At 40.0% G+C, this 12,166-nt stretch overlaps 1 protein-coding gene across 1 annotated transcript; it reads right to left on the bottom strand.

The window, feature by feature from the left end:
- Positions 1 to 559: 559 nt before the first annotated feature.
- Positions 560 to 11,531, bottom strand: LOC106745761. The gene is made up of 16 exons (XM_014621652.1): positions 11,315 to 11,531; positions 10,105 to 10,606; positions 9,317 to 9,615; positions 8,940 to 9,244; positions 7,867 to 8,559; positions 6,962 to 7,222; positions 6,591 to 6,903; positions 5,607 to 6,446; positions 4,696 to 5,214; positions 3,796 to 4,007; positions 3,319 to 3,457; positions 2,837 to 3,114; positions 2,268 to 2,636; positions 1,753 to 2,103; positions 1,425 to 1,578; positions 560 to 977 (listed from the first exon to the last, which is right to left on the bottom strand). Exons 1-16 carry the CDS (start codon positions 11,526 to 11,528, stop codon positions 754 to 756), a joined length of 5,673 nt encoding a protein of 1,890 aa, XP_014477138.1. The 5' UTR covers positions 11,529 to 11,531; the 3' UTR covers positions 560 to 753.
- Positions 11,532 to 12,166: the final 635 nt, after the last annotated feature.

The following is a 12,166-nucleotide window of genomic DNA, read 5'->3' as shown; positions in this document are numbered from 1 at the left end:
GCTTGAGACGCCGACCGCGTGACCACGAAAATGCAAACAGAAATGCAAGAGTTGGTGCAATCTCGGGGGCAACGAAGCGGCGTCGGAGCGGCTCTCGCTTCTTCTTGACGCGGAGAATGAATGGACGGGCGCGACCGCCGCTTTTCGTGAAGCGACGGAATGTTAATTCAAGTTGATTAGTAGGTAGCGATGAAAGTGATAACTTGTAATTACGATTATGAGGTGGTTGGTCCGTCAAACCGTTTCTCTAGGAATCCTTTTAAGTTTTAGTTGCATATTGATGGAAATATTATCTACACGTCGCTGTAAAGTTAGAAAACGATTGACCATTAGGAATCTGAGATATTTGGGACTAAAATTGACACCTTTTATAAAAGTATTTTTTCTCAGTAATTTTTTCAGTAAATAATAAACCTGTGTAGGGGGCCTTTAATATCGCCACTGAAAATCCGATACTCTACGGCCCAACTACCTTATAGAGAGTGTGTGAATTGGTTTTATTATTTTTTAACAGATTGTTCGCAACATCGTATATTACACGAAGTTAGCGTGATTCTTAATTTACAATAATTACAGAATATTTCGATGTAGTTACGTGCAATCGAACATATTAAAATTATTTGCGATTTATCACAGCGGTTTGATCTCCAACGTAATGCGTCAAATACGCTATTACATTGAATACCGTTTTTTCACGGCACTAATTAATATCGAAAGTAGCGCGCACATTATGTACCCACTCACTCGCACCTTTTAACGTATCGGACACGCGTCCATCAAACAGGAGTCCGCGGAAGTTATAGTTGTCAAATCCAATTTCTCGCCGTGCATCTTCGCTTCCAAGATCGTTAATCGATTCCCGTTTACCGCAGCCAGGTAGTGTCTTTTCTCCATATGCGTGTATTTCCTCATTTTAAACGTATACAGTCGATTGACCTTCATTTTGATCGAATTCCTATACACGAAGCCTTCGATACCTTGCAACAGATTTCGTGAAATATAATTCAATCATACGAATTATAGTATATATCAATTTTCTCTTTAAGGTAGTTGTAACATAAACTGAATTTTTCAAGAATTTATTAAAACTTGCACTATATATAGACTTAACATGACTTAATTATTAGCGCAATTAGAAAACGATGAACCGTTCGGGAGTTGAAAGGTTCGCAACTAAAGATGACACTTTTTATATGTATTACTTGAGGTTAATTTTTAACTTCTACTTTTAGTTATTATTCTTCTTATTTTTAACTTCTACTTTTCATTTCTTCTAAAATATATATAAGATTTTAATGAAAAACCACTGTGATATCAAAAATTAATATAGAGATATTATACAAAAATTATTATTTATACAAAATATTGACCATTTTATTCTTCTTTTTTTTTTTTTTTTTTTACATCGACATGCAAATTTTTACCTCGATATTCGTAGATCTGGATAGCCTCATTATTCTCGATGAAAATCAGCAGCGTCTCAACGAACCCGTCGAAATTCAGAATCAAAAAGGATTTCGGCCGATGCGCCTTTATAATCTGCAAGATCCTCGTTTGCGATGCGTCATTCCTCCAAAACTTGATGAAACAATCGATTGAATTGACATATCAAATCCTGACGGAATGATATAAGCATCGCACGTGTGCGAAAATAAAACTTTTCCTCGCCATGTTATTTTCGCGTGATAAACGATAAGTGTCGTAAAATGAAGTACATAATATAACGCGTACAAACAAACGCTCTTAACTTACGGAAATATGATTCTGACTCATTTCCTCATTGTAGTAAATGTATTCTTCTTGTTTGTAAATACCAACTCTGAAGCTCAATAGAGTGCTACAATTGAGACAGTCGCTCAGAGGCATACCGGTCGTAGATCTACTGTGCAGTTCGTGGATGAAAGTCTGATTGACCAGCGTAATCGAATCATTATGTAAAGTCGAGCTTAATCTCTCCTCCTCGTAAGAAGTTAGAGCTTTTAATATTCTCGACTGCAGGTTCGATTCCATCATTGTTGCTGGGTCATCATCATGAATCATCGCTACAAACATATCTTGGTGTGCCCTCATCAAATTGGTGGCGTTACCGAGTTCCAACACGTTCTGCGAAAGAAAGAACGGCAAAAAAAAACATTAAGATCTTCGAATATGATTGAAAAAAGGCTAAAGAGCTCTTTTATGCTCGTACTTGGAAAGATAGATTAAATCGCTTAAAAAAATTAAGCGTACGTCACGCTTGTAATTTTGAAATACCGCAATAAACTAACCGTCAGCCTGTTGTCTTCTAATTTCCATATGTTGTTAAGGCTTCCACCACAGGAACGTTTCGCGATGGTGAGTATGTATATTGTGCGATTCAATTGATAAAAGGTCAATCGATCGATCAATCCGACATCAGACATTTTGTCGACCTCTACGAAATCGGTGGACATATATTGTAGAAGCGTCACACTGCAATCGCCGTGATTTACCAACAAATATGCCAAATTATCCAAATCGATATGGTGAATATCGTGAACGTCCCCCTCGAACTCCCGTATTTTCACATAATCGAACGTATCGAATTTATATATCTGATTTGCGGAAGCACATTTGAGCGTATTTAAATTCTCACACATTTTATTTAGAAACGTCTCCTGCGAAAGATAGAATTATGTCTTAGTAGGCATTTCTTTTCAAAAATATGAGACAGTTTTGTCAAAGGGAATATTACTGATTAAGAGAAATGAATAATATATTTCCTCGTCGTGTTAATCACTTTCGTGAAAACACGAAACTGGAATTTCGTGGAACATGAATTTCCATGATATGTTTTCGGAGAATAGTTTTTCCTTACGTTTGTTTTCTGGACAATGGGATCTAATTCGACGTGCTCTTTCGCCGAGATCACTGACACTTCCGTGATATTAACTCCATTCAAAAGATCATTTCCGTTAACATTCTCCTCGAAGGTCACGTTTCCGTGAACCCTCCACTTCGCGAATATAGTCTGTTTCGCCTCGCCTGTTTTCATTACTGCTGTTTTTTGCCAGTTAATTGGGTCTATCCCGTTTAGAAGACCCAAAATCGTTAGATTCTTACTGAGGATCACCGGATCTTCGAACTTAAAATTTCCTAAAAAAGTATCAGAAATAAAAAATCGCGTTAATTATATTCGTATCGTCGTTGTTAAAAATGTCAACTCTAAATTTCTGAAACGTTAGAGAAATACAAATTATAATGCCGTGCTTAGTAAGATTTTTTTCTTAATTTGACGCACCGGTACATTTTTTAACATCGCTCGCGACTTATTCTGTATAATTTGTTTCAGCTCCTTACCCACTATAGTCTCGTTGGTGTTTGTAGAAATGATTTGCTTGGTATAAAAACCGTTTATTAAATGAGCGTTGAAGTCACTATATGCATAAACGTTTCCTTCAATTGTGATTGTTCCCATAACATTCTGCTCGTCGCGTATCTACAAATAAAATTAACCATCAATAATAAAAAAAAATTTTTTGCATAATAATAATTAATACAAATTATGAAACATTAAAAAAATAAGCTCTCTCTCTCTCTCTCTTTCTATCATTTTTTCTCATAATGCCTAACACAATATAAATTTTATAAAATAAAGAATAGAATATTCATAAAAAAAAATTCTAATCTAAGTCTGGACACATACGTCTACGTTAGTTTATTCAAACATTTTCAAAGTTTCATACTTTCGATATTTAAGTTAAGTGTAAGTTAAGTGTATCTCATGATAAAAAACGACATTATTCCATATTATATATAGGTCGACATTTATCGCACCGTGAAAGTATCCGCGTAGATCTTAGCCAGAGTGTGGTAGTTCACTTGTTTGTGCAATTCGATGTTTTTATAAGTGACATTGGTACCCCGAAGGATTTCATCTACGATGATCTGGTCCGTATGCAACGGAATCACCTCGTCCATTTTCAAGTCATTGACCTGTACGACTTTTACGCTCGCTTGGAAAGTCACATTGTCGAGTGTCATCCGCTCTGAAATACAAAAAAATACATGTCCTCCATTAAGCGGCGAAATCGTACGGTGTAATAGTTGACGTCCTGTGCGCTATCACGCGAACGCTAACGTTACGTGGATGCCCGGTTTACTAACCGCAATGAAACATGTTCCTCGAGTGGCATATGATTATCGGTCACAAACGACGTACCATTATAATTGCGACACGTCGTTTACAACCGATAGTTATATCGCGGAGCAGTCGGTAGTCGTAAAATCGGATGTTCAAGCGAGATTTTGCAAATCAGCTATGCGAAACATGCGAACGATTGATCATGATCCGCAATTGTGCGATCATATTTAACTATTCAGGCGAACGTAAATACTCGTTGCGATCTTTTAAGAAAGCATAGAAATAATTCGGTTCGACGAAAATACAGTGAATATAAATGTGCGCTTCTTTAGTGCAATTACATTTTCCTCAATGTACAAAGTAAGGTAATAAATATTACCATCTCGATTATCTTCGAAAAATAAAAAGATTCGGTTAACAACCAGATGAAGATGAAAAAAGTTTACATTTACGCAAGGTGTTTGATGCGATGGAACAGTGACATCAATGCACAATTCCTGTTAAATGGAAAAATAAATTTGTCTCCTACCTTTATATTCTTCGAAGATAATCAAGGTGGTAAGTTATTGCCTAACCTATATAAAAGTAATTACCTCCAAAATATGTGGATGAATCAAGAAGGATAGCGTTCTCCCATAGATCCTTCATATCGACTCCCATGATGGTACTTGTTTGTAATCTCTCTTTTACTAAAAGGTTTTTCTGTACGTGAATGTCTTCTTTGAACACGATTTTGGAGCTGATAGAGAAGGGTTTATCGATGTAAACAGCTTTCTCGTGAAAGTTACGCAATTCTATGTTGTCCAATTTGTCGACAATGATAAATTTGTCATCGAATATGACCTTGTTTCTGAATAATTTATTTCCAAATATTGTAATGTTCGATTCGTTTTTAGCAACTGTCTTTTGCAGGAAATTATCGAACATCGATCCTTGAATCGGTCCACTCACGTCCAGTCTCGCGATGGAGACGTTCTCGGTGAATCGGAAGTTACCACGAAGAGCGTAAGAGTTATTGCCGAGTGGTTTAAATCTGTCTGTAAAATTGTATAGATACATCTCGCTTCCGATCTTGCCGGTAATGTTGAAATTTTTCAGGACGGTGATCGAACCTAAGAAGATCAATTTTTATTAATATACTATCAGGAATCGTGTAAAATTAAAGGCAAAAGGGGAGGTCAAGAAATTAAATTAAACATTCTCATTATATCAAGACATAAGATTTTAATTATAGTAATAATTGTTAAAATAATGTTTTAATTAAATATACATTAAAAGAAGGATTTGGTAACTGCTATTAAATATATGGGTTAAATAATGCGTGCCAAACGTCTGGTGCTTACGAAATAATTTGATAAAGCTTACGAAATAATTAGATAAAGCAAGTATATATTTCTAAGAACCAAGATTTAGTTGTTTGAGTTTGATATATATTACTGAATATAACATTTAAAATAATAACATTTAAAACGTAACACTCTTGAAAGATTTTTGCATACGCTACCGTTTACAACAACCGGTCCCCTCAGCACTTGCTCTCTGTCGGGATCCAAGATGTCGCCCCCGAAATGCCCGTTTATGAATCGTGCGTGCAAATATTCGCTCGTGACGTTCCCAAACGTTTTCTTGCCGGTGAACAAGACATCCCTGTCGGTTTTCCATACAACATCGTCGACGAATTCGGACAAATTTCGACCGTTCACGAAGTCCGACACCTTCAAATTCTCGATCGTTACGTCTTTCTGGAAAATTACGGATTTCATGTTGTGTTCGTTGTAAATATCGGAAGGTTCACGCTTGTTGATCGAAGACGCCGTTAATATTCCTGTCACTTGCAGGAACTGTAACATCGCATCTCCGTCGAAGACGTCGTCGTAAAGGGATTCTGCGCGCGTCAGCGATCGATTCAAGTCGCTCATCGGCATGCCGTTGACGAGCTCCGCGTCCAATACACCGATTTCCAGGTTCTCGACCGTCAAAGAGCCCGTCAGATTCTGTCGCGTGGAAGTTGTTAACATATGCTTCAATAAATCGGTGTAATTCCAAATCCCATTGATGGTGCTCGGCGTGATTTCGTCGGCATTTAACGTCGAGAGTGTCAAATTCTCGAAGTACACCTTCCGGAAGGTTTCGTTCAAATGAGCGAGGAAAGCCTCTTTCGTGATATTGTGCCCTATGGTCTCGAAGGAGATCTCGTCGATGACAGGCGTTTTCTTGAAAAAGATTATCTTCTTCATGCAGCCCGAATATTTATTTTGCTCGCTCATTATGTATTTTTCCAACTTGTTCACGACGTCGAGTTTCACATTGCCGAACGTGACATTCGCCGATATCCTCTTCAAATCTGAAACGGACAAAGAGTGCAATTTTCTTAAAATCAAATTTTCCAGCAAAATATAACGCGATTCATTGTAGGCCGGAGGGAGAGGGAGGATATTCTCTCGATCTGGTGATTCGCAATTGAATAATTTGTTATTTGACTACTCACAGGGGAAATGTTGAACAGTGTCGAGATTCACGATTTCGGCAGTCGATCGACCGTTGATTCTTTCGACTGAGATCGTGGACTTTATAGTGACGCCATTCAAATATTTCTTATGTCCCGTAATCATCGTGTTATTCTGAGTCGCCAGCAAAAGATCGTTAAAGTCCCGCCACCTTTTAGCGTCGATCGAACCTTCAAGCACGATGTCTCCCACGACGGTCAGGTCCTCGAAAATGACGTGTGTGTTGAGTGTGTTGGTCTCGTTGAGCGAATCCTCGAGTTTGGTCACATTAATACCCGTTAGGTTTCCATCGATCTGAAATCACGATGTAACGTTTATCTCGATCGCGAAGTGCGAAGTGTCGAAATCGTACCTGAAGAACTCCATCGATCTGCAGATTCTCGAAGGTAATTTCTCGATCGAGAACCTCGTGTCTGCTGAGAATGATGAAGTCGTCGATGTCTATTTCATTTATCGTGCTGACATTTACGAAATGTTGCACGGATAGATTAGAAAAATATTTTTCACCCGTAACGTTGACTGTTGGCAAGTACTTGCCTCTAGTTAGAACGTAATCCTGTGGGTAGCGCAGATCATTCAGGTACTTGACAGCACCAACATCGACAATAATCGTCTGAAAAAGAAATCGTATCTTGCTACACAGGGAAATTACAAGAACGCGATACTGGTACGCAGGTCAGGATAGAAATGAATCGGGGCAAGTCCCAATTTTGTAGTGGCCCTAAATCCCTATACCCAAAAATATACCTGTTTCCGTTGGGTCTAGATATGGTCTAGTTAGACGTATCAAAATAAGGTCTGATTAAATTTACAAACCTGGCCCTAATTTGTAGGAACGTTACATTTCTGTATAGGGCCCAAGTAGGCTTGTCTTTACAAAGCCTAAATTCAAGTGAGGAAAAATTATATAGAGTCTTTCCAGTCCCTGTTTTAAATTTCCACCCGGGGAATGTTTGATCAATTGCGGCACAAAGTAACGAATGGTCTCTCGCAAGAAAATAAACGATGAGTGTATTTTCTTTAACGAGGAGTAAATTTTCTTTAACCGATCGCGTCTGAATACAAGTACGTGTAGCGTTTGTACGAGGAATCGTTTATACGAAGCGTTTATACGAAGAGTCGTTTTATCCAGAAAAATCACACAAGGGGATCATTATTTTGTATTTTCTACTAGCTCTCATGCGAGAAATTATTCTCAGAGGGATATACCGCGACTTGTTCAACACTTTCTACAAGGGGATAATCACGTCGTCTTACTCCTTTCATGATCGTGTCTCCGGGGATGTTGCTCGTCTTGTCCTTCCATATTACATTCTGCATCAGTATCTCCCAATCGATGTCGTTTATCTTGGAAAAGTTCAAGTGTCCATTAATCTCTAACCGCTTTGACCTGGAAAAATCCACATGGTCGTAACTTTCGATCGAAGTGTCGAAAACGTATTCTTCCAGCGGAATGCCGTTCAACGTGACGACCGTCAAGTTGTCGGTGTCAATAGAAGGAAAAGACTTTCGGCCATGGATGAAATTGACAAAGCGATTTGCCGCGGCCGCGGAGGTGAACGCGTTATTCACAAAAACGGCGTTCACATTTGTCGCGTTCAAAGTGCCGTTCACTAGAAAATCCCCGTCTATTTCAACATCTGACGGTAACTCGATCTTCATCGTAAAGACGTCAGCCATTTCTTCCAAATTCGGCAAGACTCGAGCAAGCCTCGCTTCAAGTTCCTCGAGTTTCTTCAGACTCGCTGTCACGTTCGTCGATATATCTTCTATTTGTAAATCCATCACGCCGACTTTGATCGCGCCGTAATTCACGTCTTTCCCGATCGTAACGTTCGTGATGTCCGCTCTCGAAAGGTTCCAAAATCCTGTCACGGGATTCTTGAGGTAACTTTGATTCACTCGTGTCTCGGTCTCGTTGAAGTCAACTTCCTGCTTGCGAAACACTTCCTGAAAACATCCCGTGTGTCTTAAAACAAAGCACGTCATACGAAATTTGTCGGGAAAAATCGTGAAAATAAATTTATTCTGATGCGATGTATTAAATGCGCAAATTATAAATAAATTGTGTGGCAAAATTATTTATATATGTAATACAGTGATTTATAAAAGTGTAAAATAATATCTTATCAATTGTCGCGTTTAATATGTATTATTCACGGTGGAACAATTTTTGTTTTCTTTCTTTTATACGCAATTCGATCTATTTGTCGGAACTAAATCTGCATAATTCCCACCGTCTTTAAATTCGTACACCGAAGAGACTCCGTTTCCGTTGAGTGAATAAATAAGTAACTAAATAAATCAATAAACGAATGACATGAACGCACCTCCAACAAGACTCGCATCTTCAGCATGCTCTCCGTCTCGATGTGCATGGGATACGCCAATTCCGTCAGGATCACGTCCAGTCGTACGAGCGTGTTTCCATGCATGAATCCGACTTCCGGGACGACGACGGCTTTCGACAGATCGAAGCCATTCATGAGTCTGTTCGGCAACGGCACTTCCTTGAAATTCGATCCCTGCCAGGCCAGCGCGATCACCGTCGAATTTTCAAATTGCACCAGCAACAGTGACTCGTCGCGATACGTGTTCAACGGCACTGCCGTGACCCATGAAACTCTGGTGGTCTCTGCGAAACGAAAAGTTTACGAACACTCTTCCGACTCTTTCCTCTCCACGATTCTCGTTTTCGTTATCTTACCGTTGTAGAACTGATCCGTCTCGGCGTTGTCTTGAAAATCATTCTCGAAGAAGCGGAACAGATGCACTTCCCTCCCGGCGGTAGCCAAGTACTCGATGTAACCGCTCTCGAAGCACACGAAATTCGCGAGCTCGTGCGAATCGAGGACTGCGGACTCCTCGTATTTGCAGTGTGTATCTTCGTTTCGCGATGCGTACAAGACAACACTGGCGTTCGCTTGAAAGGCCAACACAGTGCTGCCGTAAATCGAACAGACTTCGATGTCGGACGTCTTGGAAACGAATAACCGCCGGCAAAACCTGCGCGACATAATATACCGGAAACGGTATGCATTTGCGCGATATTACCTCACGGAAAAAAAGAATTAGCTCTCACAGGTAAGAATTAACGGTCCATATCATTCAATTGAAACTTAGTTAATTTAGTTAATTTTTTCGTCCCCGTTGTCTAATTTTTAGCTCTCACAGCTGAAAGCTAGGTCTGGTAATTAAGTTTCAGTTGTATTATTATTGTATTATCGGGACGGCCAATTCCTTTTTTCTCCGCGTAAGCTCACGCCGATACGCGTCAAATATCCGTACGTGGAATTGCGACTGAAGAAATAGCTTCGAATCTCCCTCAGTCCGAAGTCCCTCCACCGAAGCGTCTAACGTACTACGAGGTTTCGCGTTTAATTATCGTTCGATTGAAAAAAAAAAAAACTTTTCCTTCTCGCGGATTATAGCTGTGCGCCAGACGTCGTTGCGACAACGAGCGAAATCGAGCGGCGCACATGCGAACGTAATTACCATATATCGATGCGGTGATTGCTGTGATCACAGTTGAAGCCATAAACATCGATCAACGACTGTTCGGGACACGTGACGTTATTCTTGAGCAACAGTAATTCGTTCTGATTTGCCCCCCGCACGATTTCCATATCTTGGAATTCGCACTGCACGGCTAGTCTCGAATAAAACCGAGTCGTGTTCTCAGAGATTCGATACCAGTGCAGGAAGTAGCCGTGCTCGGACTCGACGAATAACACCGCCATCAAATCGTCCGCCCGATCCTCACGTTCCGTCTCCTCGGCGTTCAAATCGAAAACTTTGAACAGCAATATGCGTCCCTCCGTCGTCACGTTTGCGCTACGTTCGACGTCGGGCGAATCGTCCAAATTGATTTCGTAGATAATCAACGTCGGGCCCTCGGCACGAATAAAATAAGCGTTTTTCGATCGCAAGAATTGCCAATCGTACTTCTCAGGGATATCGGCGTATCGGTGCGACGAAATGTTCGCTACCACCACCTCTGCAAAAACGGAAACACTCTTTCAGAGATTGGATCGATTAAAGATTTATTTGCATAATGGGGGGGGGGGGGGGGAAAAANGGGGGGGGGGGGGAGATAAACATGTGTACTCTACATTCTCTGTACAAAAGTGATACACTTATAAACTACGATTAGATGTACGTATATATACAAAAGACGTGAAGTCGGTTACCAGTTTTACAACTTGTCAGCCGCGTAGCGGACGGAAAAAAGAATCGCAAGAGTAAAACGGTCGACATACTTTTCAGGTAACGTGTTCCAAAACCACCGATGTTCTTTCCATCGTCGTAAGCCTTCGGTTAATTCGGAATTGATTTCACGTCCGGTATAGATTAAAAGTGAGAGGGAAATGCGTCTGTTCCTTCGCGAACTGAGAGAAAACCTTCGTTTCAGGAGAGATGTAACGGCGGAGAGCGGGCAACTTTAATTTGAAGCTTAGTCACGAAGGTATACAATAAAATTAAGGAAGGTGAAGGAAATTATTGAGGAAACATCGTCTCATAAAAAAATGCGGCGGAAGGAACACTCATTGATTCTAGAACACCCTGCACATCGACCGCGATCGTTGCCTGATATATTATACTCGAACGAACACGCTGTTCCGTTCAAAAATCAGATTTTACCCAACGGATTTCACTTATGGTTATTAATGTCAGGTTAATGAGAAGTACTTAGCGCGCTAATCACCTTCTCGATTTCCGGCTCCGCTGCCGAATTCATACTTCTGCCAAATTAACGACAAATCGGTGTGCTCGCCATTTCGCGGCCATCGAGACGATCGGACACTGTCGAACAATTTATCCAATGTCACGGATATGTTTTCGATATCCTGATCTTCCGTGTCGCTCGCGAGAATTAGCGGAAGAAGGAGACACACGACGAGACCCTTATTCGGTAACATCGCGGACGTGAACTGAGACCTAAGCCGTGAGATTCTCGCGATCTCGTAAATACTTTATGCCACGACTCACAATATTATGATTTTCGTCAGGCCAATTCTGATGTTGTGTTTATCCGACGGATCTCTTCTCGATTCAGGACTCAGCCAGAATATCGATAATATTCGCCGGACTATGATTTATCATTGATCTGTTACTTTGATTCATCGCACTCCGAGACCTCTCGTATATTTGAATAGTGAAGTCTCATTTCCCACATAAGTAATTAATTATAACACCTGTTGATGTTATAATTAATTATAATTGTATTTTCCTTCACAAGCTCGCCTTTATTCGCCTCGCATGTTGCTCCTACTATGTTTCCTTTTATTCGTTATATCTTCGGCTAAAAAGCTACTAATGTGTATAACCTTGATACAGTTTATGATTAAGTTATGGCTTATTATTTTCTCTGCAGGGAAACCTCCTCATGCATATTGTATAAATAAAGATTTCAAACGACACGGTTATATACTACGTATCGCAAATGACCATACTTTCTAATAATTGCGGCACAATGCGCATTCCCCTGGCGCCGCTAATTCATTTTCATTAATCGCGGGAACTTAATCGGAGACCAGATTATTAGCGTTTATAAACG

The sequence above is a fragment of the Dinoponera quadriceps genome, unplaced genomic scaffold, assembly GCF_001313825.1.
Source record: "Dinoponera quadriceps isolate SergipeBrazil2010 unplaced genomic scaffold, ASM131382v1 scaffold1658, whole genome shotgun sequence".
Lineage (NCBI taxonomy): Eukaryota > Metazoa > Arthropoda > Insecta > Hymenoptera > Formicidae > Dinoponera > Dinoponera quadriceps.
This window is presented reverse-complemented; position numbering and strand designations above follow the sequence as displayed.